This window comes from Myxine glutinosa, chromosome 7, assembly GCF_964187855.1.
Source record: "Myxine glutinosa chromosome 7, kmMyxGlut1.1, whole genome shotgun sequence".
In the NCBI taxonomy this organism is placed as follows: Eukaryota; Metazoa; Chordata; class Myxini; order Myxiniformes; family Myxinidae; genus Myxine; species Myxine glutinosa.
In genome coordinates, this window is record NC_136267.1 from 4699734 (window position 1) to 4727438 (window position 27705).

The following is a 27705-nucleotide window of genomic DNA, read 5'->3' on the forward strand; positions in this document are numbered from 1 at the left end:
TATATATATATATACATATATATATATATATATATATATATATATATATATTGTTACTGATCGCGGTTTAGGATGTTGCTTGCCGAGCGAAGGCTCCGCGACCGAACAGTTGTTCCCCGACTCACCCGATTCACCCAGAACTTTGGCCGTATCGCACCGCAGCTGCCCAATCTGGAAAAGACTAAAACGCCGAAATGCAAAGACTAAAGGAATAAGACGAGAAGACGGACAGAAGAGTAATTGGATTTATTATACACACAAGCAAAAAGAAAGCAGTCACGTTTATTTACAACACATAAGACACAGGTGACACAGTGCAAATACTAGCTTATACAGACTTAATTAAATACCCAGGGACAAGACACACAGAACAAACTCACGTACACAAGAAGGGTGGAAAGGCAGGAGGTGGATGGCTGGAGGGAGAGGAAGGTCAAAGGGGGTCCTGCAGCACGATCGGCGCGTTTAGCAGCCGCCGTTCCTTCGCGGCCCTGCTCAAAACCGCCGTCCAGGCCCCAAGCGGCGGTTGGGTGTTGTTGCTGCTGTGGCCGCCGCTTGCTTTGCCAGGACTCGTCTGACTCGTCTGGTCCAAACCCTCAACTCAACAACACTCTTGCACGTCTCCCTGTCCAACCACTCTTTCTCTCTTGGTCCAACCACTCTTTCTCTTTCTTGGTCCAACCACTCTTTCTCTCTCTTGGTCCACTCACTCCTCACCACCGACCGCCCCACGCTTCTTGCGCGCGCGCCTTTTTAGCGCCTCCCGCGATCAAGCCGCCGGCCTTTAGGACACGCCCATCGGTGTGCTCACCTCGGCCCTGGTTGGTCACGTGACCCTCTGGCTCCGCCCTTGATGACGACGGGCGGGCACGCCCCTCTTCCCCGACCCGAGCACATGTTCAATGGTGGTTTTGGAGGGGATGTAATTGGCAATCGAGGCTTGGCAATGACGAAAGGGGATGTGAAAGGAAATGGAGATTTTGGGGATGGGAATGAAAGGGGATCTATTCTCTTTCACTGGTGCAATGGAGTACTTCAATTAATGGGAGACACAGCCTTACCCTAAAACACAGAATAAGATATAACTATCGAACAGGGGTATTCTATTATTGGCTGACGTGTATGCTTGTGGACTAATTATGGGATGCCCTTTCACCTTTACACAGCTCCGGAGGCAGGGGGCGCAGAATAAACAATAATAATAATAATAAAGCACACAATCAAAAAATATACAGTCTCATATCCGCAACAATATATATATATATATATATATATGTGTGTGTGTGTGTGTGTGAGTATGTGTTTATGTATGTGTGTGCATGTGTGTTTGTCTGTGTGTGTATATATATGTGTGTGTGTGTGTGTGTGTGTGTGTGTGTGTGTGTGTGTGTGTGTGTGTGTGTGTGTGTGTGTATACATGTGTGTGTGTGTTTGTGGATGTATATAATGTGTATATATGTGCATATATATATATATATATATATGTGTGTGTGTGTGTGTGTGTGTGTGTGTGTGTGTGTGTGTGTGTGTGTGTGTGTGTGTGTGTGTGTGTGTGTCTGTGTCTGTCTGTGTCTGTGAAAAAGAGAGACAAAATTGTGAGGAACAGAAATGAAAAAACGAGATGTGTTTGTGTGTATGTATATATGTGTGTGGGTGTACGTGTGTTTGTGTGTGTATGTGTGTGTGGGTGTGCACGCACATGCATTCACATGTTATCAGAAGTAAATACATTGTGTAGATTACATCATTTGTGCATCTGATAAATTGCCAGTAACCATTTTGTGAAACTGAATGTGCAGGTGCAGCATCTAACTCAATATGTCGAAATGTCACACACGTCCATGCCCGTGGGATTCCTACGGGTGACCCCACTAGTGGGAAAATAATTCGTACCAAACACTATGCCAAAGGTTACCTGTACTTCCTCAAACTTTTACTTCATGCCGCTTGACAATACACAAGACAGCCGCAGTGGTCGTGATGGTGAGGACGGATGGCAGAGCTATAAGTAGGCCGAGGATGAGAGGAGGGGGGTCCGCCAGACGATCGAGGGAGCAGTTTGGAAAGAACAAATGATGTGCTGTACTGAAGACCTCATCGATTGTTGGGTTGGGCCAAAAACAGGAGGCCTCGTGTGCTCCCATCATGGTGCATTTTGTGAATTGGTCATAAAGGCTGTACACAGAAAGGCAAAGAAACAGAGGTAGATTTGTCAGCCATTTTGCTTTGTCCATCTTCCATCTCATCTGCTGTCTCTGACGATCTATTCGCTGTTAAACAAAAATATGGACCAACCTCCCCATGGGCTCTAAGTTCAAACGAAACCTGCCTCATCCTTTCCCTTTTGTAGAACACTCTTCTTAACCCCATCTAGCTTAACCATCCCTCGTCTCCAAACTCTCATTGAGACAGAAAACCTAAATACATCGTATCTCTAATCGATTGTGGTTTCATATTCCGCCGAGCTCTTTTTTCTTTTAACATGAATTAAGGTTGTCGTGGCCTCTCCCCCGGTGGATTCACCATTTGCATATTCTCCATTGACTGGGGATAGAGCCATTCAGATGGGTACGTTTTTTGCCCTAGTCCTTCACGAACCTGCTGTCCATATCTGACGGCCGACTGATGGTGGCACAGGAATGTGCAATTTATTGGTTCCATGGTTTAGCATTCATAGTTTCCGCATTCTGTGTTTGCTCTTGGCTTGCCACCTGTGCATAGCACCGGTATCTCGCGAGTTACAAATACATTTATACAAAATAATTGTTTGTATTATGATTGGTGTAAATCATGACAACAAAGCAACTCAGGTACAGTCTTTTTTTTTCTTCTTCTTTTTTTTTTGTATCCAAGATCGAGGCTCGTGAAGGAGCTAACATTAATCACATAAAAAGTCAAACCGACACATACAACACAAAATAAGGGGAGCGGTAGACAAAATAGGGAGAGAGGGGGAAGGACACAAACACAAAATTTGAGAGCAGGGACATTGAGAGAACTGTGGGAGGGAGAGGGCATGGGGGGAGGTGGGAGAGGTATAAAACATATGAACACTGCAAGGACTTCCAGGAAAGAAGTTGGAATTTCAAAAAAGTTGATCTGGGATGAATTAGCGGGGGTAGAAAAGATCAAGGTTTTGGATGGGGGAAGATAAGAGATGGTGGTGAACAGCTGTTTTAAAGGCTTGGAGGGAGGAGTGGGATTGAAGGGAGTGGGGAGTTTGTTCCAGAGGTGGGAGAAAGAGGATTGAAAGAGTGAAGGTGAGCAGAGAGCCGAGATTTTGGCAGTTTAACCATAAAAGGGTTGCTGGCAGATCTTGTGCGACCTGTAGGAATATTTGGGGGACAGAGCACAGAGAGAGCTGGGGGAGCAAGGCCGGAGAGGAGTTGGTAGAAGACAGAAAGACCACCAACCTGCCTGCGGTGAGTGAGTGAAAGGCCCTCGGAGTTAGGTTCATCGTGGGAGATTCCAATGATTCTGAACGCTTTGGTTTCAACAGCGTGAAGATGAGCTAGGTGTGAGGCAGGAACACCGGCCCAGAGGAGGGAACAGTATTCCATTGAGCTGCGGATGAAAGCCTTATATGTGGTGAGGAGCTCAGGTGTGCCAAGGAAGGACTTCGCACGACGGAGGATGCCCAGTCGGCGACTGGGTTTGGAGGCCAGCTTGGAAATGTGGTTTTCCCAGGAAAGATCATGGCAGATAGTGAGACCCAAAAGCTTGAGTGACAGAACTTCTTGGAGAGGATTGTTGAGAAAGTGGATGGGAGGGTTTTCCAGACGGTCTTTACAGAGAGACATCATAAGAGTGTGAGATTTGTCAGGATTGAAAGACATGTTCCACTTGCTTGACCAGTCTGTGATTTTGTCCAGGTCTGCAGAGAGTGAGGAGGCTGCAGACTGCCGATCTAAGGGATGAGGAATGGAGTGGCAGAGAGTGGAGTAAATTATCCTGAGTCACTCATTATAGTGGTGGAGTGAAACAGTCAGCTCATTATCCTGAGTTTAAACAAGCCCGTGCCTCTGCAGCGACATGTGGTGAGGCGAGCCACGTTAGAAAATACCGGATTATAAAAACAAGAGTTTAAGTAAAATACGAGGTGTCAAAAACAAGAGGTGATGGAAAATATCAGGTGATCAAAAGTAGAGGTTGTGGAAAATACCAGGTGATAAAAACAAGAGGTTGTGGAAAATATCAGGTGATAAAAACAAGAGGTTGTGGAAAATATCAGGTGATAAAAACAAGGGGTTACGAAAAATACCAGGTGACACAATAAAGAGTTTATGGAAAATACCAGGTTATCAAAACAAGAGGTGATGGAAAATACTCGAATATCAAAACAAAATGTTATGGAAAATACTAGATTATCAAAACAAAATGTTATGGAAAATACCAGATTTATCAAAACAAAATGTTATGGAAAATACCAGATTATCAAAACAAAATGTTATGGAAAATACCAGATTATCAAAACAAAATGTTATGGAAAATACTCGATTATATCAAAACAAAGGGTTATGGAAAATACCAGATTATCAAAACAAAATGTTATAGAAAATACTAGATTATCAAAACAAAATGTTATGGAAAATACTAGATTATCAAAACAAAAGGTTATGGAAAATACCAGATTATCAAAACAAAATGTTATGGAAAATACTAGATTATCAAAACAAAATGTTATGGAAAATACCAGATTATCAAAACAAAATGTTATGGAAAATACCAGATTATCAAAACAAAATGTTATGGAAAATACCAGATTATCAAAACAAAATGTTATGGAAAATACTCGATTATATCAAAACAAAGGGTTATGGAAAATACTCGATTATCAAAACAAAATGTTATGGAAAATACTAGATTATGAAAACAAAAGGAAATGGAAAATACCAGATTATCAAAACAAAATGTTATGGAAAATACTAGATTATCAAAACAAAGGGATATGGAAAATACTAGATTATCAAAACAAAATGTTATGGAAAATACTAGATTATGAAAACAAAATGTTAGGGAAAATACCGGATTATCAAAACAAAATGTTATGGAAAATACTAGATTATCAAAACAAAATGTTAGGGAAAATACCGGATTATCAAAACAAAATGTTATGGAAAATACCAGATTATCAAAACAAAATGTTATGGAAAATACCAGATTATCAAAACAAAATGTTATGGAAAATACCAGATTATCAAAACAAAAGGTTATGGAAAATACCAGATTATCAAAACAAAATGTTATGGAAAATACCAGATTATCAAAACAAAATGTTAGGGAAAATACCGGATTATCAAAACAAAATGTTATGGAAAATACTAGATTATCAAAAACAAAATGTTATGGAAAATACCAGATTATCAAAACAAAATGTTATGGAAAATACTAGATTATCAAAAACAAAATGTTATGGAAAATACCAGATTATCAAAACAAAATGTTATGGAAAATACTAGATTATCAAAAACAAAATGTTATGGAAAATACCAGATTATCAAAACAAAATGTTATGGAAAATACTAGATTATCAAAAACAAAATGTTATGGAAAATACCAGATTATCAAAACAAAATGTTATGGAAAATACCAGATTTATGAAAACAAAATGTTATGGAAAATACCAGATTTATGAAAACAAAATGTTATGGAAAATACCAGATTATCAAAAACAAAATGTTATGGAAAATACCAGATTATCAAAACAAAATGTTATGGAAAATACCAGATTATCAAAACAAAATGTGATGGAAAATACCAGATTATCAAAACAAAATGTTATGGAAAATACTAGATTATCAAAAACAAAATGTTATGGAAAATACCAGATTATCAAAACAAAATGTTATGGAAAATACCAGATTTATGAAAACAAAATGTTATGGAAAATACCAGATTTATGAAAACAAAATGTTATGGAAAATACCAGATTATCAAAAACAAAATGTTATGGAAAATACCAGATTATCAAAACAAAATGTTATGGAAAATACCAGATTATCAAAACAAAATGTTATGGAAAATACCAGATTATCAAAACAAAATGTGATGGAAAATACCAGATTATCAAAACAAAATGTTATGGAAAATACCAGATTATCAAACTAAAAGGAAATGGAAAATACCAGATTGTCAAAACAAAGGGATATGGAAAATACTAGATTATCAAAACAAAATGTCATGGAAAACACTCGATTATCAAAACAAAATGTTATGGAAAATACCAGATTATCAAAACAAAATGTGATGGAAAATACCAGATTATCAAAACAAAATGTTATGGAAAATATTAGATTATGAAAACAAAAGGAAATGGAAAATACTAGATTATCAAAACAAAATGTTATGGAAAATACTGGATTATGAAAACAAAAGGAAATGGAAAATACCAGATTATCAAAACAAAATGTTATGGAAAATACCAGATTATCAAAAACAAAATGTTATGGAAAATACCAGATTATCAAAACAAAATGTTATGGAAAATACTGGATTATGAAAACAAAAGGAAATGGAAAATACCAGATTATCAAAACAAAATGTTATGGAAAATACTGGATTATCAAAACAAAATGTTATGGAAAATACTGGATTATGAAAACAAAAGGAAATGGAAAATACTAGATTATCAAAACAAAATGTTATGGAAAATACCAGATTATCAAAACAAAATGTTATGGAAAATACCAGATTATCAAAACAAAATGTTATGGAAAATACTAGATTATGAAAACAAAAGGAAATGGAAAATACTAGATTATCAAAACAAAATGTTATGGAAAATACTAGATTATCAAAACAAAATGTTATGGAAAATACCAGATTATCAAACTAAAAGGAAATGGAAAATACCAGATTGTCAAAACAAAGGGATATGGAAAATACCAGATTATCAAAAACAAAATGTTATGGAAAATACCAGATTATCAAAACAAAATGTTATGGAAAATACTAGATTATGAAAACAAAATGTTATGGAAAACACTCGATTATCAAAACAAAATGTTATGGAAAATACTAGATTATGAAAACAAAAGGAAATGGAAAATACTAGATTATCAAAACAAAATTGGATCTCGCGAGATCTTGGAGACGGCGGCAGGGATTTTCGAAGCTCCACACGGTCTCCACGTTTTTCGAAGTTAAGTCTGTTCACAATTGTATTTTGTCGAAACTGTATTTATCTTTCGGTGTGTGAAGTTATTGTGTGCAACTTTGGTTGTTTCTCGGTGTTTATCTTTCATAAATTGATCGTCTGTTTGCCGTGTCGCGAGCAAGGCCTTGTACAGTGTGCACTGTACAACCTTGAGGCTTTGTTTTTCTCTCAGTGGTCCGTCGTTTGTGATCCAATAACTTTCGTTCTCTGTATTCCCAGGCTTTTCACCCATCGCCTACTTCCTTGTGTAAATCTCAACTCAAAAAAAAAAAAAAAAAAAAAAAAAAAATTTCCTTCTCTGTTCTCATTCGTTTATTCATTCTTATTCGTTCGTTCGTTCTTCGACCACGTGTTTCTCCCCCATTTCCCCAGATAGTTTTCACTCATTAACCTTCAATGTTTACACTTTCCCCTCAAGTTATGTATTCCGTCATATTTTATAACACCTTTTTCTTCTTCTTCTTTAAAAGGCTGCTTTCGACTTGCTCACCAAATCAATTCATCCCCAAAAAAATATCCATCTCCTATAGTGCCTTTGTTCTACATTCCCTAAACTCTCCTGCACTCCATCCTCCATCCAGCGTCCTTAAACGTATTTTTAACTCGAAGGTCACAAGAAACTCATTTTGCAATAAATGTTCGTTTCCCATAAATCGTACACTTTCAAAAATCCAATCTCACCCCTCCCCTCCAAATCTTCCCCATAACCCCTCCCCTCCAAATCTTCCCCATCACCCCTCCCCTCCAAATCTTCCCCATCACCCATCCCTTTCAAATCTCCCCCCTTGCCCCCTCCCTCCTAAACTACTCCCTCACCCCTCCCCGCCAAGACGCCCCCTCGCCCCTCCCCTCCTAGACTCCTGCCTCACCCCTCCCCTCCAAATCTCCCCCATATCCCATCCCTTTCAAATCCCTCCCCTTGTCCCTTCCCTCCCAAACTCCCCCCTCACCCCTCCCCTTCAAATCTCCCCACCCTCATTGCTTCTCAATTTCCCCCCGCTCACTCCCCCTCCTCAAAGCGTCCTCCCCGCTTCTTCCCCCTTCAAACTCTCACCTCCATCTCCCCCAACCTTCTGCCTCGCTCTTCCCCCTCCTCAAATAACACCTCATTGTGGCTCACCCAATCACCATCAAACCTTTTGTCCGCCCCATCCTTCCCTTTCTCCGAGCTATTCTGAAATCTCTGACACACCTTCAACAGCTCTCCCTACCTCTTCCACCTCTTCCACATCTTACCCTACCCCTCCTCCCCCCTGTTCTGTATCTGATGCTCCCCCTTCCTCTTCATTAACGGTATGGACCTCAAACATCCGGGGCCTTCGTTCAAACTTAACTGATCTCTCCATACAGGTTGCTTCTGTCAAACCAGACGTGATCTGCTTAACAGAAACTTTCCTCCTTGATGATGTCTCTGATTCCATAGTATCTCTCCCGGGCTACTCCCTCCTCCGGTATGATAGACCTGAGCCTCGTCCTGGAGGCGGGGTTGCTATCTTTATCAAAAACTCTCTTCCTCACTCGCCCTGCACTGCACTCTCTCCACCTCACCCCCAGGAATACCTCTGGCTACGGCTTCCCCTTCGCTCCCACCTCTTGTTCATATGTGTGTTGTACCGTCCACCAAACAGTGATGACTCCATCTACATCTCGCTGTCTGATGATATGGACCAACTTCTATCTACTCATCCCAACTCTCTCTTCCTCATATGTGGTGATTTCAACTGTCATCATGCCAGTTGGCTGGGTGTGGGTACCTCTCTCACCAGCCATGGCTCCTCAGCAAAGGACTTCTGCGACTCACTGGGACTGACACAATCTGTCAATTTCCCGACCCGGATCTCAGTCAACGGAACATCTTCTCTTCTGGACTTGGTTATGACTAACTTCCCTGAAAATGTCTGCTGCTCTTCTTCTGCTCCGATCGGATCATCTGATCATGTCCTTGTTAAAGTGGACATCTCTCTGACCATCCTCAGGGAGCCTGCTCAGCGTCGACGAGTCTGGCATTTCACTCAGGCCAACTGGCACGGTCTTCAAGCAGCCATCAATCATCTGGACTGGTCTCCCATCTCTACCACCTCTGACATCAACTCATCCTGGGAATTCTTCCAAAGTAAATTGCTCTCTCTCATGCACAGATTTATCCCATCTCGTCTTCAGTTGTCATACCCTTCCTCCCGTCCATGGTACACGGAATCTTGTGGTGAGGCTGTTGCCCAGAAACAACTTGCCTTCGTCTCCTGGAAAGCAAATCCAACGGAAGGAAATCTCATTTCCTTTCACAAAGCCCGAAACAAGTGTGTGTCCACCCTCAGGAGAGCCAGGAAACAATATCTCTCCGTTCTCAACACCGAACTCTCTTATCTGTCTCCCTCTTCCAAATCCTGGTGGCGTCTGGTCAAATCCGTTTCTGGTGTTTGTTCCCCCTCCATCCCCTCCCTTACCTCAAACGGCTACACAGCTGACTCCGCACGTGAAAAAGCTGAATGCCTCAACTCTGTGTTTGCCTCTAAATCTTGTGTCCCAAACCCATCCCTCTCTGTACCCACCATACCCAGTCGTACCCTGCTGCTCCTGGACTCCGTGTCCTTTCCTCCTGACAAGGTGGAAAAGTTTCTGTCAACCCTCGACTCTGATTCTGCAACTGGACCCGACGGCATCAGCCCACGGGTCCTAAAATCCTGCTCTGCTGCTCTATCTCACCCTCTCTCTGTTCTCTTCACCCTCTCTTTTGCTCAAGGTCAACTGCCATCTGCTTGGAAATCAGCCAACATCACCGCTTTGCACAAAAAAGGTGCAAAAACAGATCCTAGCAACTACAGACCAATCAGCCTTCTCCCAATTATCAGCAAAGTCATGGAATCCATCATTGCTTCTGATATGAAATCTTTCCTCTTCTCCAATGGCTTGATCTCTGATCATCAATTTGGTTTCAGACCAGGTCACTCTACTCTGGACATGCTGCTTCTGCTGTCTCAACAATGGATGGAGGTCCTCAATGCCAAACAGGAAATTAGAGCTGTCTCCCTCGACATATCACGTGCCTTCGACACGGTCTGGCACCCCGCTCTGCTCACCAAACTCTCCTCCTTTGGTATCCATGGAAATCTCCACGCATGGCTGGCGGACTTCCTCTCTAGTCGTCGTCAACGTGTGGCCCTGAATGGGTTTCTCTCATCTCCTCTTCCTGTTCAGGCTGGAGTTCCCCAAGGCAGTGTTCTGGGCCCCGTGCTTTTTCTGGTCTTCATCAATGATCTCTCTGACTCTCTCGAAAATCCTCTCTATCTCTTTGCTGATGACTCCACTCTCTGCCGCTCCATTCCTCTTCCCTCAGATCGGCAGTCTGCTGCCTCCTCACTCTCTGAAGACCTGGACAAAATCACAGACTGGTCAAACAAGTGGAACATGTCTTTCAATCCCGACAAATCTCACACTCTTACTATGTCTCTCCGAAAAGATCGACTGGACAACCCTCCCATCTACTTTCTCAACAATCCTCTCCAAGAAGTTCTGTCGCTCAAGATTTTGGGTCTCACTATCTGCCATGATCTTTCTTGGGAAAACCACATTTCCAAGCTGGCCTCCAAAGCCAGTCGCCGACTGGGCATCCTCCGTCGTGCGAAGTCCTTCCTCGGCACACCTGAGCTCCTCACCACATACAAGGCTTTCATCCGCAGCTCAATGGAATACTGTTCTCCCCTATGGGCCGGTGCTCCTGCCTCACACCTAGCCCGGCTTCACACTGTTGAAACCAAAGCTTTCAGAATTATTGGAATCTCCCGCGATGAAGCTATCTCTGAGGGCCTTTCACTCACTCACCGCAGGCAGGTAGGTGGTCTTTCTGTCTTCTACCGACTCCTCTCCGGCCTTGCACCCCCAGCTCTCTCTGTGCTCTGTCCCCCAAATATTCCTACAGGTCGCACAAGATCTGCCAGCAACCCTCTGATGGTTAAACTGCCGAAATCTCGGCTCTCCGCTCACGTTCACTCTTTCATTCCTCTTTTCTCCCGCCTCTGGAACAAACTCCCTCACTCCCTTCAATCCCACTCCTCCCTCCAGGTCTTTAAAACAGCTGTTCACCACCATCTCTTATCTTCCCCCATCCAAAACCTTGATCTTTTCTACCCCTGCTAATTCACCCCAGATCCACCTTGTTTGAAATTCCAACTTCTTTCCTGGAAGTCCTGGCAGTGTCCATATGTTTTATACCTCTCCCACTGCCCCCTTCCCACGCCCCCCCCCCCCCAAAGCCCTCGCCCTCTCTCAGATCTCTCGATGTCTCCATGTCTCTCGGTCCCTGCTCTCAAATGTTGTGTTTGTGTCCTTCCCCCTCTCTCCCCATCTTGTCTACCGCTCCCTATGTTATGTTTTATGTGTCGGTTTGTCTTTCTGTGTGTTCATGTGATTAATGTTCGCTCTTTCACGAGCCTCGATATTGTATATTAAAAAAAAAAAAAAAAAAAAAAAAAAAAATGTTATGGAAAATACCAGATTATCAAAACAAAATGTTATGGAAAATACCAGATTTATCAAAACAAAATGTTATGGAAAATACCAGATTTATCAAAACAAAAGGAAATGGAAAACACTCGATTATCAAAACAAAATGTCATGGAAAATACCAGATTATCAAAACAAAATGTTATGGAAAATACCAGATTTATCAAAACAAAATGTTATGGAAAATACCAGATTATGAAAACAAAATGTTATGGAAAATACCAGATTATCAAAAACAAAATGTTATGGAAAATACCAGATTATCAAAACAAAATGTTATGGAAAATACTAGATTATCAAACTAAAAGGAAATGGAAAATACCAGATTGTCAAAACAAAGGGATATGGAAAATACTAGATTATCAAAACAAAATGTTATGGAAAACACTCGATTATCAAAACAAAATGTTATGGAAAATACCAGATTATCAAAACAAAATGTTATGGAAAATACCAGATTATCAAAACAAAATGTTATGGAAAATACGAGTTTATCAAAACAAAATGTTATGGAAAATACTAGATTATCAAAACAAAATGTTATGGAAAATACCAGATTATCAAAACAAAATGTTATGGAAAATACTAGATTATGAAAACAAAAGGAAATGGAAAATACTAGATTATCAAAACAAAATGTTATGGAAAATACCAGATTATCAAAACAAAATGTTCTGGAAAATACTGGATTATGAAAACAAAAGGAAATGGAAAATACCAGATTATCAAAACAAAATGTTATGGAAAATACTAGATTATGAAAACAAAAGGAAATGGAAAATACTAGATTATCAAAACAAAATGTTATGGAAAATACCAGATTATCAAAACAAAATGTTATGGAAAATACTGGATTATGAAAACAAAAGGAAATGGAAAATACTAGATTATCAAAACAAAATGTTATGGAAAATACCAGATTATCAAAACAAAATGTTATGGAAAATACCAGATTATCAAAACAAAATGTTATGGAAAATACGAGTTTATCAAAACAAAATGTTATGGAAAATACCAGATTATCAAAACAAAATGTTATGGAAAATACCAGATTATCAAAACAAAATGTTATGGAAAATACGAGTTTATCAAAACAAAATGTTATGGAAAATACTAGATTATCAAAACAAAATGTTATGGAAAATACCAGATTATCAAAACAAAATGTTATGGAAAATACTAGATTATGAAAACAAAAGGAAATGGAAAATACTAGATTATCAAAACAAAATGTTATGGAAAATACCAGATTATCAAAACAAAATGTTCTGGAAAATACTGGATTATGAAAACAAAAGGAAATGGAAAATACCAGATTATCAAAACAAAATGTTATGGAAAATACTAGATTATCAAAACAAAATGTTATGGAAAATACCAGATTATCAAAACAAAATGTTATGGAAAATACTGGATTATGAAAACAAAAGGAAATGGAAAATACTAGATTATCAAAACAAAATGTTATGGAAAATACCAGATTATCAAAACAAAATGTTATGGAAAATACCAGATTATCAAAACAAAATGTTATGGAAAATACCAGATTATCAAAACAAAAGGAAATGGAAAATACTAGATTATCAAAACAAAATGTTATGGAAAATACCAGATTATCAAAACAAAATGTTATGGAAAATACCAGATTATCAAAACAAAATGTTATGGAAAATACTAGATTATGAAAACAAAAGGAAATGGAAAATACTAGATTATCAAAACAAAATGTTATGGAAAATACCAGATTATCAAAATAAAATGTTATGGAAAATACCAGATTTATCAAAACAAAATGTTATGGAAAACACTCGATTATCAAAACCAAATGTTATGGAAAATACTAGATTATCAAAACAAAATGTTATGGAAAATACCAGATTTATCAAAACAAAATGTTATGGAAAATACTAGATTATCAAAACAAAATGTTATGGAAAATACCAGATTATCAAAACAAAATGTAATGGAAAATACCAGATTATCAAAACAAAATGTTATGGAAAATACCAGATTATCAAAACAAAATGTTATGGAAAATACCAGATTATCAAAAACAAAATGTTATGGAAAATACCAGATTATCAAAAACAAAATGTTATGGAAAATACTGGATTATGAAAACAAAAGGAAATGGAAAATACCAGATTATCAAAACAAAATGTTATGGAAAATACCAGATTATCAAAACAAAATGTTATGGAAAATACTAGATTATCAAAACAAAATGTTATGGAAAATACCAGATTTATCAAAACAAAATGTTATGGAAAATACTAGATTATCAAAAACAAAATGTTATGGAAAATACCAGATTATCAAAACAAAATGTTATGGAAAATACTAGATTATCAAACTAAAAGGAAATGGAAAATACCAGATTGTCAAAACAAAGGGATATGGAAAATACTAGATTATCAAAACAAAATGTTATGGAAAACACTCGATTATCAAAACAAAATGTTATGGAAAATACCAGATTATCAAAACAAAATGTGATGGAAAATACCAGATTATCAAAAACAAAATGTTATGGAAAATATCAGATTATCAAAAACAAAATGTTATGGAAAATATCAGATTATCAAAACAAAATGTTATGGAAAATACCAGATTATCAAAACAAAATGTTATGGAAAATACCAGATTATCAAAACAAAATGTTATGGAAAATACCAGATTATCAAAACAAAATGTTATGGAAAATACTAGATTATCAAAACAAAAGGTTATGGAAAATACCAGATTATCAAAACAAAAGGTTATGGAAAATACTAGATTATCAAAACAAAATGTTATGGAAAATACTAGATTATCAAAAACAAAATGTTATGGAAAATACCAGATTATCAAAACAAAATGTTATGGAAAATACCAGATTTATCAAAACAAAATGTTATGGAAAATACTGGATTATCAAAAACAAAATGTTATGGAAAATACCAGATTATCAAAACAAAATGTTATGGAAAATACCAGATTTATCAAAACAAAATGTTATGGAAAATACTAGATTATCAAACTAAAAGGAAATGGAATATACAAGATTATCAAAACAAAAGGAAATGGAAAATACCAGATTGTCAAAACAAAGGGATATGGAAAATACTAGATTATCAAAACAAAATGTTATGGAAAACACTCGATTATCAAAACAAAATGTTATGGAAAATACTGGATTATGAAAACAAAAGGAAATGGAAAATACCAGATTATCAAAACAAAATGTTATGGAAAATACTAGATTATGAAAACAAAAGGAAATGGAAAATACTAGATTATCAAAACAAAATTGGATCTCGCGAGATCTTGGAGACGGCGGCAGGGATTTTCGAAGCTCCACACGGTCTCCACGTTTTTCGAAGTTAAGTCTGTTCACAATTGTATTTTGTCGAAACTGTATTTATCTTTCGGTGTGTGAAGTTATTGTGTGCAACTTTGGTTGTTTCTCGGTGTTTATCTTTCATAAATTGATCGTCTGTTTGCCGTGTCGCGAGCAAGGCCTTGTACAGTGTGCACTGTACAACCTTGAGGCTTTGTTTTTCTCTCAGTGGTCCGTCGTTTGTGATCCAATAACTTTCGTTCTCTGTATTCCCAGGCTTTTCACCCATAGCCTACTTCCTTGTGTAAATCTCAACTCAAAAAAAAAAAAAAAAAAAAAATTTTTCCTTCTCTGTTCTCATTCGTTTATTCATTCTTATTCGTTCGTTCGTTCTTCGACCACGTGTTTCTCCCCCATTTCCCCAGATAGTTTTCACTCATTAACCTTCAATGTTTACACTTTCCCCTCAAGTTATGTATTCCGTCATATTTTATAACACCTTTTTCTTCTTCTTCTTTAAAAGGCTGCTTTCGACTTGCTCACCAAATCAATTCATCCCCAAAAAAATATCCATCTCCTATAGTGCCTTTGTTCTACATTCCCTAAACTCTCCTGCACTCCATCCTCCATCCAGCGTCCTTAAACGTATTTTTAACTCGAAGGTCACAAGAAACTCATTTTGCAATAAATGTTCGTTTCCCATAAATCGTACACTTTCAAAAATCCAATCTCACCCCTCCCCTCCAAATCTTCCCCATAACCCCTCCCCTCCAAATCTTCCCCATCACCCCTCCCCTCCAAATCTTCCCCATCACCCATCCCTTTCAAATCTCCCCCCTTGCCCCCTCCCTCCTAAACTACTCCCTCACCCCTCCCCGCCAAGACGCCCCCTCGCCCCTCCCCTCCTAGACTCCTGCCTCACCCCTCCCCTCCAAATCTCCCCCATATCCCATCCCTTTCAAATCCCTCCCCTTGTCCCTTCCCTCCCAAACTCCCCCCTCACCCCTCCCCTTCAAATCTCCCCACCCTCATTGCTTCTCAATTTCCCCCCGCTCACTCCCCCTCCTCAAAGCGTCCTCCCCGCTTCTTCCCCCTTCAAACTCTCACCTCCATCTCCCCCAACCTTCTGCCTCGCTCTTCCCCCTCCTCAAATAACACCTCATTGTGGCTCACCCAATCACCATCAAACCTTTTGTCCGCCCCATCCTTCCCTTTCTCCGAGCTATTCTGAAATCTCTGACACACCTTCAACAGCTCTCCCTACCTCTTCCACCTCTTCCACATCTTACCCTACCCCTCCTCCCCCCTGTTCTGTATCTGATGCTCCCCCTTCCTCTTCATTAACGGTATGGACCTCAAACATCCGGGGCCTTCGTTCAAACTTAACTGATCTCTCCATACAGGTTGCTTCTGTCAAACCAGACGTGATCTGCTTAACAGAAACTTTCCTCCTTGATGATGTCTCTGATTCCATAGTATCTCTCCCGGGCTACTCCCTCCTCCGGTATGATAGACCTGAGCCTCGTCCTGGAGGCGGGGTTGCTATCTTTATCAAAAACTCTCTTCCTCACTCGCCCTGCACTGCACTCTCTCCACCTCACCCCCAGGAATACCTCTGGCTACGGCTTCCCCTTCGCTCCCACCTCTTGTTCATATGTGTGTTGTACCGTCCACCAAACAGTGATGACTCCATCTACATCTCGCTGTCTGATGATATGGACCAACTTCTATCTACTCATCCCAACTCTCTCTTCCTCATATGTGGTGATTTCAACTGTCATCATGCCAGTTGGCTGGGTGTGGGTACCTCTCTCACCAGCCATGGCTCCTCAGCAAAGGACTTCTGCGACTCACTGGGACTGACACAATCTGTCAATTTCCCGACCCGGATCTCAGTCAACGGAACATCTTCTCTTCTGGACTTGGTTATGACTAACTTCCCTGAAAATGTCTGCTGCTCTTCTTCTGCTCCGATCGGATCATCTGATCATGTCCTTGTTAAAGTGGACATCTCTCTGACCATCCTCAGGGAGCCTGCTCAGCGTCGACGAGTCTGGCATTTCACTCAGGCCAACTGGCACGGTCTTCAAGCAGCCATCAATCATCTGGACTGGTCTCCCATCTCTACCACCTCTGACATCAACTCATCCTGGGAATTCTTCCAAAGTAAATTGCTCTCTCTCATGCACAGATTTATCCCATCTCGTCTTCAGTTGTCATACCCTTCCTCCCGTCCATGGTACACGGAATCTTGTGGTGAGGCTGTTGCCCAGAAACAACTTGCCTTCGTCTCCTGGAAAGCAAATCCAACGGAAGGAAATCTCATTTCCTTTCACAAAGCCCGAAACAAGTGTGTGTCCACCCTCAGGAGAGCCAGGAAACAATATCTCTCCGTTCTCAACACCGAACTCTCTTATCTGTCTCCCTCTTCCAAATCCTGGTGGCGTCTGGTCAAATCCGTTTCTGGTGTTTGTTCCCCCTCCATCCCCTCCCTTACCTCAAACGGCTACACAGCTGACTCCGCACGTGAAAAAGCTGAATGCCTCAACTCTGTGTTTGCCTCTAAATCTTGTGTCCCAAACCCATCCCTCTCTGTACCCACCATACCCAGTCGTACCCTGCTGCTCCTGGACTCCGTGTCCTTTCCTCCTGACAAGGTGGAAAAGTTTCTGTCAACCCTCGACTCTGATTCTGCAACTGGACCCGACGGCATCAGCCCACGGGTCCTAAAATCCTGCTCTGCTGCTCTATCTCACCCTCTCTCTGTTCTCTTCACCCTCTCTTTTGCTCAAGGTCAACTGCCATCTGCTTGGAAATCAGCCAACATCACCGCTTTGCACAAAAAAGGTGCAAAAACAGATCCTAGCAACTACAGACCAATCAGCCTTCTCCCAATTATCAGCAAAGTCATGGAATCCATCATTGCTTCTGATATGAAATCTTTCCTCTTCTCCAATGGCTTGATCTCTGATCATCAATTTGGTTTCAGACCAGGTCACTCTACTCTGGACATGCTGCTTCTGCTGTCTCAACAATGGATGGAGGTCCTCAATGCCAAACAGGAAATTAGAGCTGTCTCCCTCGACATATCACGTGCCTTCGACACGGTCTGGCACCCCGCTCTGCTCACCAAACTCTCCTCCTTTGGTATCCATGGAAATCTCCACGCATGGCTGGCGGACTTCCTCTCTAGTCGTCGTCAACGTGTGGCCCTGAATGGGTTTCTCTCATCTCCTCTTCCTGTTCAGGCTGGAGTTCCCCAAGGCAGTGTTCTGGGCCCCGTGCTTTTTCTGGTCTTCATCAATGATCTCTCTGACTCTCTCGAAAATCCTCTCTATCTCTTTGCTGATGACTCCACTCTCTGCCGCTCCATTCCTCTTCCCTCAGATCGGCAGTCTGCTGCCTCCTCACTCTCTGAAGACCTGGACAAAATCACAGACTGGTCAAACAAGTGGAACATGTCTTTCAATCCCGACAAATCTCACACTCTTACTATGTCTCTCCGAAAAGATCGACTGGACAACCCTCCCATCTACTTTCTCAACAATCCTCTCCAAGAAGTTCTGTCGCTCAAGATTTTGGGTCTCACTATCTGCCATGATCTTTCTTGGGAAAACCACATTTCCAAGCTGGCCTCCAAAGCCAGTCGCCGACTGGGCATCCTCCGTCGTGCGAAGTCCTTCCTCGGCACACCTGAGCTCCTCACCACATACAAGGCTTTCATCCGCAGCTCAATGGAATACTGTTCTCCCCTATGGGCCGGTGCTCCTGCCTCACACCTAGCCCGGCTTCACACTGTTGAAACCAAAGCTTTCAGAATTATTGGAATCTCCCGCGATGAAGCTATCTCTGAGGGCCTTTCACTCACTCACCGCAGGCAGGTAGGTGGTCTTTCTGTCTTCTACCGACTCCTCTCCGGCCTTGCACCCCCAGCTCTCTCTGTGCTCTGTCCCCCAAATATTCCTACAGGTCGCACAAGATCTGCCAGCAACCCTCTGATGGTTAAACTGCCGAAATCTCGGCTCTCCGCTCACCTTCACTCTTTCATTCCTCTTTTCTCCCGCCTCTGGAACAAACTCCCTCACTCCCTTCAATCCCACTCCTCCCTCCAGGTCTTTAAAACAGCTGTTCACCACCATCTCTTATCTTCCCCCATCCAAAACCTTGATCTTTTCTACCCCTGCTAATTCACCCCAGATCCACCTTGTTTGAAATTCCAACTTCTTTCCTGGAAGTCCTGGCAGTGTCCATATGTTTTATACCTCTCCCACTGCCCCCTTCCCACGCCCCCCCCCCCCCCAAAGCCCTCGCCCTCTCTCAGATCTCTCGATGTCTCCATGTCTCTCGGTCCCTGCTCTCAAATGTTGTGTTTGTGTCCTTCCCCCTCTCTCCCCATCTTGTCTACCGCTCCCTATGTTATGTTTTATGTGTCGGTTTGTCTTTCTGTGTGTTCATGTGATTAATGTTCGCTCTTTCACGAGCCTCGATATTGTATATTAAAAAAAAAAAAAAAAAAAAAAAAAAAAATGTTATGGAAAATACCAGATTATCAAAACAAAATGTTATGGAAAATACCAGATTTATCAAAACAAAATGTTATGGAAAATACCAGATTTATCAAAACAAAAGGAAATGGAAAACACTCGATTATCAAAACAAAATGTCATGGAAAATACCAGATTATCAAAACAAAATGTTATGGAAAATACCAGATTTATCAAAACAAAATGTTATGGAAAATACTAGATTATGAAAACAAAAGGAAATGGAAAACACTCGATTATCAAAACAAAATGTCATGGAAAATACCAGATTATCAAAACAAAATGTTATAGAAAATACTAGATTATCAAAACAAAATGTTATGGAAAATACCAGATTATCAAAACAAAATGTTATGGAAAATACTAGATTATGAAAACAAAAGGAAATGGAAAATACTAGATTATCAAAACAAAATGTTATGGAAAATACCAGATTATCAAAACAAAATGTTCTGGAAAATACTGGATTATGAAAACAAAAGGAAATGGAAAATACCAGATTATCAAAACAAAATGTTATGGAAAATACTAGATTATCAAAAACAAAATGTTATGGAAAATACCAGATTATCAAAACAAAATGTTATGGAAAATACTAGATTATGAAAACAAAAGGAAATGGAAAATACTAGATTATCAAAACAAAATGTTATGGAAAATACCAGATTATCAAAACAAAATGTTATGGAAAATACTGGATTATGAAAACAAAAGGAAATGGAAAATACCAGATTATCAAAACAAAATGTTATGGAAAATACCAGATTATCAAAACAAAATGTTATGGAAAATACCAGATTATCAAAACAAAATGTTATGGAAAATACCAGATTATCAAAACAAAATGTTATGGAAAATACGAGTTTATCAAAACAAAATGTTATGGAAAATACTAGATTATCAAAACAAAATGTTATGGAAAATACCAGATTATCAAAACAAAATGTTATGGAAAATACCAGATTATCAAAACAAAATGTTATGGAAAATACGAGTTTATCAAAACAAAATGTTATGGAAAATACCAGATTATCAAAACAAAATGTTATGGAAAATACCAGATTATCAAAACAAAATGTTATGGAAAATACGAGTTTATCAAAACAAAATGTTATGGAAAATACTAGATTATCAAAACAAAATGTTATGGAAAATACCAGATTATCAAAACAAAATGTTATGGAAAATACTAGATTATGAAAACAAAAGGAAATGGAAAATACTAGATTATCAAAACAAAATGTTATGGAAAATACCAGATTATCAAAACAAAATGTTCTGGAAAATACTGGATTATGAAAACAAAAGGAAATGGAAAATACCAGATTATCAAAACAAAATGTTATGGAAAATACTAGATTATGAAAACAAAAGGAAATGGAAAATACTAGATTATCAAAACAAAATGTTATGGAAAATACCAGATTATCAAAACAAAATGTTATGGAAAATACTGGATTATGAAAACAAAAGGAAATGGAAAATACTAGATTATCAAAACAAAATGTTATGGAAAATACCAGATTATCAAAACAAAATGTTATGGAAAATACCAGATTATCAAAACAAAATGTTATGGAAAATACCAGATTATCAAAACAAAAGGAAATGGAAAATACTAGATTATCAAAACAAAATGTTATGGAAAATACCAGATTATCAAAACAAAATGTTATGGAAAATACCAGATTATCAAAACAAAATGTTATGGAAAATACTAGATTATGAAAACAAAAGGAAATGGAAAATACTAGATTAATTATCAAAACAAAATGTTATGGAAAATACCAGATTATCAAAACAAAATGTTATGGAAAATACCAGATTTATCAAAACAAAATGTTATGGAAAACACTCGATTATCAAAACCAAATGTTATGGAAAATACTAGATTATCAAAAACAAAATGTTCTGGAAAATATCAGATTATCAAAACAAAATGTTATGGAAAATACCAGATTATGAAAACAAAATGTTATGGAAAATACCAGATTATCAAAACAAAATGTTATGGAAAATACCAGATTATCAAAACAAAATGTTATGGAAAATACCAGATTATCAAAACAAAATGTTATGGAAAATACCAGATTATCAAAAACAAAATGTTATGGAAAATACCAGATTATCAAAAACAAAATGTTATGGAAAATACTGGATTATGAAAACAAAAGGAAATGGAAAATACCAGATTATCAAAACAAAATGTTATGGAAAATACCAGATTATCAAAACAAAATGTTATGGAAAATACCAGATTATCAAAACAAAATGTTATGGAAAATACTAGATTATCAAAAACAAAATGTTATGGAAAATACCAGATTATCAAAACAAAATGTTATGGAAAATACTAGATTATCAAACTAAAAGGAAATGGAAAATACCAGATTGTCAAAACAAAGGGATATGGAAAATACTAGATTATCAAAACAAAATGTTATGGAAAACACTCGATTATCAAAACAAAATGTTATGGAAAATACCAGATTATCAAAACAAAATGTGATGGAAAATACCAGATTATCAAAAACAAAATGTTATGGAAAATATCAGATTATCAAAAACAAAATGTTATGGAAAATATCAGATTATCAAAACAAAATGTTATGGAAAATACCAGATTATCAAAACAAAATGTTATGGAAAATACCAGATTATCAAAACAAAATGTTATGGAAAATACCAGATTATCAAAACAAAATGTTATGGAAAATACCAGATTATCAAAACAAAATGTTATGGAAAATACTAGATTATCAAAACAAAAGGTTATGGAAAATACCAGATTATCAAAACAAAATGTTATGGAAAATACTAGATTATCAAAACAAAATGTTATGGAAAATACTAGATTATCAAAAACAAAATGTTATGGAAAATACCAGATTATCAAAACAAAATGTTATGGAAAATACCAGATTTATCAAAACAAAATGTTATGGAAAATACTGGATTATCAAAAACAAAATGTTATGGAAAATACCAGATTATCAAAACAAAATGTTATGGAAAATACCAGATTTATCAAAACAAAATGTTATGGAAAATACTAGATTATCAAACTAAAAGGAAATGGAATATACAAGATTATCAAAACAAAAGGAAATGGAAAATACCAGATTGTCAAAACAAAGGGATATGGAAAATACTAGATTATCAAAACAAAATGTTATGGAAAACACTCGATTATCAAAACAAAATGTTATGGAAAATACTGGATTATGAAAACAAAAGGAAATGGAAAATACTAGATTATCAAAACAAAATTGGATCTCGCGAGATCTTGGAGACGGCGGCAGGGATTTTCGAAGCTCCACACGGTCTCCACGTTTTTCGAAGTTAAGTCTGTTCACAATTGTATTTTGTCGAAACTGTATTTATCTTTCGGTGTGTGAAGTTATTGTGTGCAACTTTGGTTGTTTCTCGGTGTTTATCTTTCATAAATTGATCGTCTGTTTGCCGTGTCGCGAGCAAGGCCTTGTACAGTGTGCACTGTACAACCTTGAGGCTTTGTTTTTCTCTCAGTGGTCCGTCGTTTGTGATCCAATAACTTTCGTTCTCTGTATTCCCAGGCTTTTCACCCATAGCCTACTTCCTTGTGTAAATCTCAACTCAAAAAAAAAAAAAAAAAAAAAAAAAAATTTCCTTCTCTGTTCTCATTCGTTTATTCATTCTTATTCGTTCGTTCGTTCTTCGACCACGTGTTTCTCCCCCATTTCCCCAGATAGTTTTCACTCATTAACCTTCAATGTTTACACTTTCCCCTCAAGTTATGTATTCCGTCATATTTTATAACACCTTTTTCTTCTTCTTCTTTAAAAGGCTGCTTTCGACTTGCTCACCAAATCAATTCATCCCCAAAAAAATATCCATCTCCTATAGTGCCTTTGTTCTACATTCCCTAAACTCTCCTGCACTCCATCCTCCATCCAGCGTCCTTAAACGTATTTTTAACTCGAAGGTCACAAGAAACTCATTTTGCAATAAATGTTCGTTTCCCATAAATCGTACACTTTCAAAAATCCAATCTCACCCCTCCCCTCCAAATCTTCCCCATAACCCCTCCCCTCCAAATCTTCCCCATCACCCCTCCCCTCCAAATCTTCCCCATCACCCATCCCTTTCAAATCTCCCCCCTTGCCCCCTCCCTCCTAAACTACTCCCTCACCCCTCCCCGCCAAGACGCCCCCTCGCCCCTCCCCTCCTAGACTCCTGCCTCACCCCTCCCCTCCAAATCTCCCCCATATCCCATCCCTTTCAAATCCCTCCCCTTGTCCCTTCCCTCCCAAACTCCCCCCTCACCCCTCCCCTTCAAATCTCCCCACCCTCATTGCTTCTCAATTTCCCCCCGCTCACTCCCCCTCCTCAAAGCGTCCTCCCCGCTTCTTCCCCCTTCAAACTCTCACCTCCATCTCCCCCAACCTTCTGCCTCGCTCTTCCCCCTCCTCAAATAACACCTCATTGTGGCTCACCCAATCACCATCAAACCTTTTGTCCGCCCCATCCTTCCCTTTCTCCGAGCTATTCTGAAATCTCTGACACACCTTCAACAGCTCTCCCTACCTCTTCCACCTCTTCCACATCTTACCCTACCCCTCCTCCCCCCTGTTCTGTATCTGATGCTCCCCCTTCCTCTTCATTAACGGTATGGACCTCAAACATCCGGGGCCTTCGTTCAAACTTAACTGATCTCTCCATACAGGTTGCTTCTGTCAAACCAGACGTGATCTGCTTAACAGAAACTTTCCTCCTTGATGATGTCTCTGATTCCATAGTATCTCTCCCGGGCTACTCCCTCCTCCGGTATGATAGACCTGAGCCTCGTCCTGGAGGCGGGGTTGCTATCTTTATCAAAAACTCTCTTCCTCACTCGCCCTGCACTGCACTCTCTCCACCTCACCCCCAGGAATACCTCTGGCTACGGCTTCCCCTTCGCTCCCACCTCTTGTTCATATGTGTGTTGTACCGTCCACCAAACAGTGATGACTCCATCTACATCTCGCTGTCTGATGATATGGACCAACTTCTATCTACTCATCCCAACTCTCTCTTCCTCATATGTGGTGATTTCAACTGTCATCATGCCAGTTGGCTGGGTGTGGGTACCTCTCTCACCAGCCATGGCTCCTCAGCAAAGGACTTCTGCGACTCACTGGGACTGACACAATCTGTCAATTTCCCGACCCGGATCTCAGTCAACGGAACATCTTCTCTTCTGGACTTGGTTATGACTAACTTCCCTGAAAATGTCTGCTGCTCTTCTTCTGCTCCGATCGGATCATCTGATCATGTCCTTGTTAAAGTGGACATCTCTCTGACCATCCTCAGGGAGCCTGCTCAGCGTCGACGAGTCTGGCATTTCACTCAGGCCAACTGGCACGGTCTTCAAGCAGCCATCAATCATCTGGACTGGTCTCCCATCTCTACCACCTCTGACATCAACTCATCCTGGGAATTCTTCCAAAGTAAATTGCTCTCTCTCATGCACAGATTTATCCCATCTCGTCTTCAGTTGTCATACCCTTCCTCCCGTCCATGGTACACGGAATCTTGTGGTGAGGCTGTTGCCCAGAAACAACTTGCCTTCGTCTCCTGGAAAGCAAATCCAACGGAAGGAAATCTCATTTCCTTTCACAAAGCCCGAAACAAGTGTGTGTCCACCCTCAGGAGAGCCAGGAAACAATATCTCTCCGTTCTCAACACCGAACTCTCTTATCTGTCTCCCTCTTCCAAATCCTGGTGGCGTCTGGTCAAATCCGTTTCTGGTGTTTGTTCCCCCTCCATCCCCTCCCTTACCTCAAACGGCTACACAGCTGACTCCGCACGTGAAAAAGCTGAATGCCTCAACTCTGTGTTTGCCTCTAAATCTTGTGTCCCAAACCCATCCCTCTCTGTACCCACCATACCCAGTCGTACCCTGCTGCTCCTGGACTCCGTGTCCTTTCCTCCTGACAAGGTGGAAAAGTTTCTGTCAACCCTCGACTCTGATTCTGCAACTGGACCCGACGGCATCAGCCCACGGGTCCTAAAATCCTGCTCTGCTGCTCTATCTCACCCTCTCTCTGCTCTCTTCACCCTCTCTTTTGCTCAAGGTCAACTGCCATCTGCTTGGAAATCAGCCAACATCACCGCTTTGCACAAAAAAGGTGCAAAAACAGATCCTAGCAACTACAGACCAATCAGCCTTCTCCCAATTATCAGCAAAGTCATGGAATCCATCATTGCTTCTGATATGAAATCTTTCCTCTTCTCCAATGGCTTGATCTCTGATCATCAATTTGGTTTCAGACCAGGTCACTCTACTCTGGACATGCTGCTTCTGCTGTCTCAACAATGGATGGAGGTCCTCAATGCCAAACAGGAAATTAGAGCTGTCTCCCTCGACATATCACGTGCCTTCGACACGGTCTGGCACCCCGCTCTGCTCACCAAACTCTCCTCCTTTGGTATCCATGGAAATCTCCACGCATGGCTGGCGGACTTCCTCTCTAGTCGTCGTCAACGTGTGGCCCTGAATGGGTTTCTCTCATCTCCTCTTCCTGTTCAGGCTGGAGTTCCCCAAGGCAGTGTTCTGGGCCCCGTGCTTTTTCTGGTCTTCATCAATGATCTCTCTGACTCTCTCGAAAATCCTCTCTATCTCTTTGCTGATGACTCCACTCTCTGCCGCTCCATTCCTCTTCCCTCAGATCGGCAGTCTGCTGCCTCCTCACTCTCTGAAGACCTGGACAAAATCACAGACTGGTCAAACAAGTGGAACATGTCTTTCAATCCCGACAAATCTCACACTCTTACTATGTCTCTCCGAAAAGATCGACTGGACAACCCTCCCATCTACTTTCTCAACAATCCTCTCCAAGAAGTTCTGTCGCTCAAGATTTTGGGTCTCACTATCTGCCATGATCTTTCTTGGGAAAACCACATTTCCAAGCTGGCCTCCAAAGCCAGTCGCCGACTGGGCATCCTCCGTCGTGCGAAGTCCTTCCTCGGCACACCTGAGCTCCTCACCACATACAAGGCTTTCATCCGCAGCTCAATGGAATACTGTTCTCCCCTATGGGCCGGTGCTCCTGCCTCACACCTAGCCCGGCTTCACACTGTTGAAACCAAAGCTTTCAGAATTATTGGAATCTCCCGCGATGAAGCTATCTCTGAGGGCCTTTCACTCACTCACCGCAGGCAGGTAGGTGGTCTTTCTGTCTTCTACCGACTCCTCTCCGGCCTTGCACCCCCAGCTCTCTCTGTGCTCTGTCCCCCAAATATTCCTACAGGTCGCACAAGATCTGCCAGCAACCCTCTGATGGTTAAACTGCCGAAATCTCGGCTCTCCGCTCACCTTCACTCTTTCATTCCTCTTTTCTCCCGCCTCTGGAACAAACTCCCTCACTCCCTTCAATCCCACTCCTCCCTCCAGGTCTTTAAAACAGCTGTTCACCACCATCTCTTATCTTCCCCCATCCAAAACCTTGATCTTTTCTACCCCTGCTAATTCACCCCAGATCCACCTTGTTTGAAATTCCAACTTCTTTCCTGGAAGTCCTGGCAGTGTCCATATGTTTTATACCTCTCCCACTGCCCCCTTCCCACGCCCCCCCCCCCCCCAAAGCCCTCGCCCTCTCTCAGATCTCTCGATGTCTCCATGTCTCTCGGTCCCTGCTCTCAAATGTTGTGTTTGTGTCCTTCCCCCTCTCTCCCCATCTTGTCTACCGCTCCCTATGTTATGTTTTATGTGTCGGTTTGTCTTTCTGTGTGTTCATGTGATTAATGTTCGCTCTTTCACGAGCCTCGATATTGTATATTTAAAAAAAAAAAAAAAAAAAAAAAAAAAAAATGTTATGGAAAATACCAGATTATCAAAACAAAATGTTATGGAAAATACCAGATTTATCAAAACAAAATGTTATGGAAAATACCAGATTTATCAAAACAAAAGGAAATGGAAAACACTCGATTATCAAAACAAAATGTCATGGAAAATACCAGATTATCAAAACAAAATGTTATGGAAAATACCAGATTTATCAAAACAAAATGTTATGGAAAATACTAGATTATGAAAACAAAAGGAAATGGAAAACACTCGATTATCAAAACAAAATGTCATGGAAAATACCAGATTATCAAAACAAAATGTTATAGAAAATACTAGATTATCAAAACAAAATGTTATGGAAAATACCAGATTA

General features: G+C 39.9%; 1 protein-coding gene across 1 annotated transcript in view; it reads right to left on the reverse strand.

Moving 5' to 3' along the window:
• Positions 1-269: 269 nt before the first annotated feature.
• Positions 270-27705, reverse strand: part of LOC137430498 (receptor activity-modifying protein 1-like) — a 122155-nt gene continuing 94719 nt past the window's right edge. Inside the window, exon 3 of the mRNA XM_068121319.2 lies at positions 270-2175. Coding sequence (XP_067977420.1) covers positions 1926-2175 — 250 coding nt within the window. The 3' untranslated portion in view covers positions 270-1925. The remainder of the gene's footprint in view (positions 2176-27705) is intronic.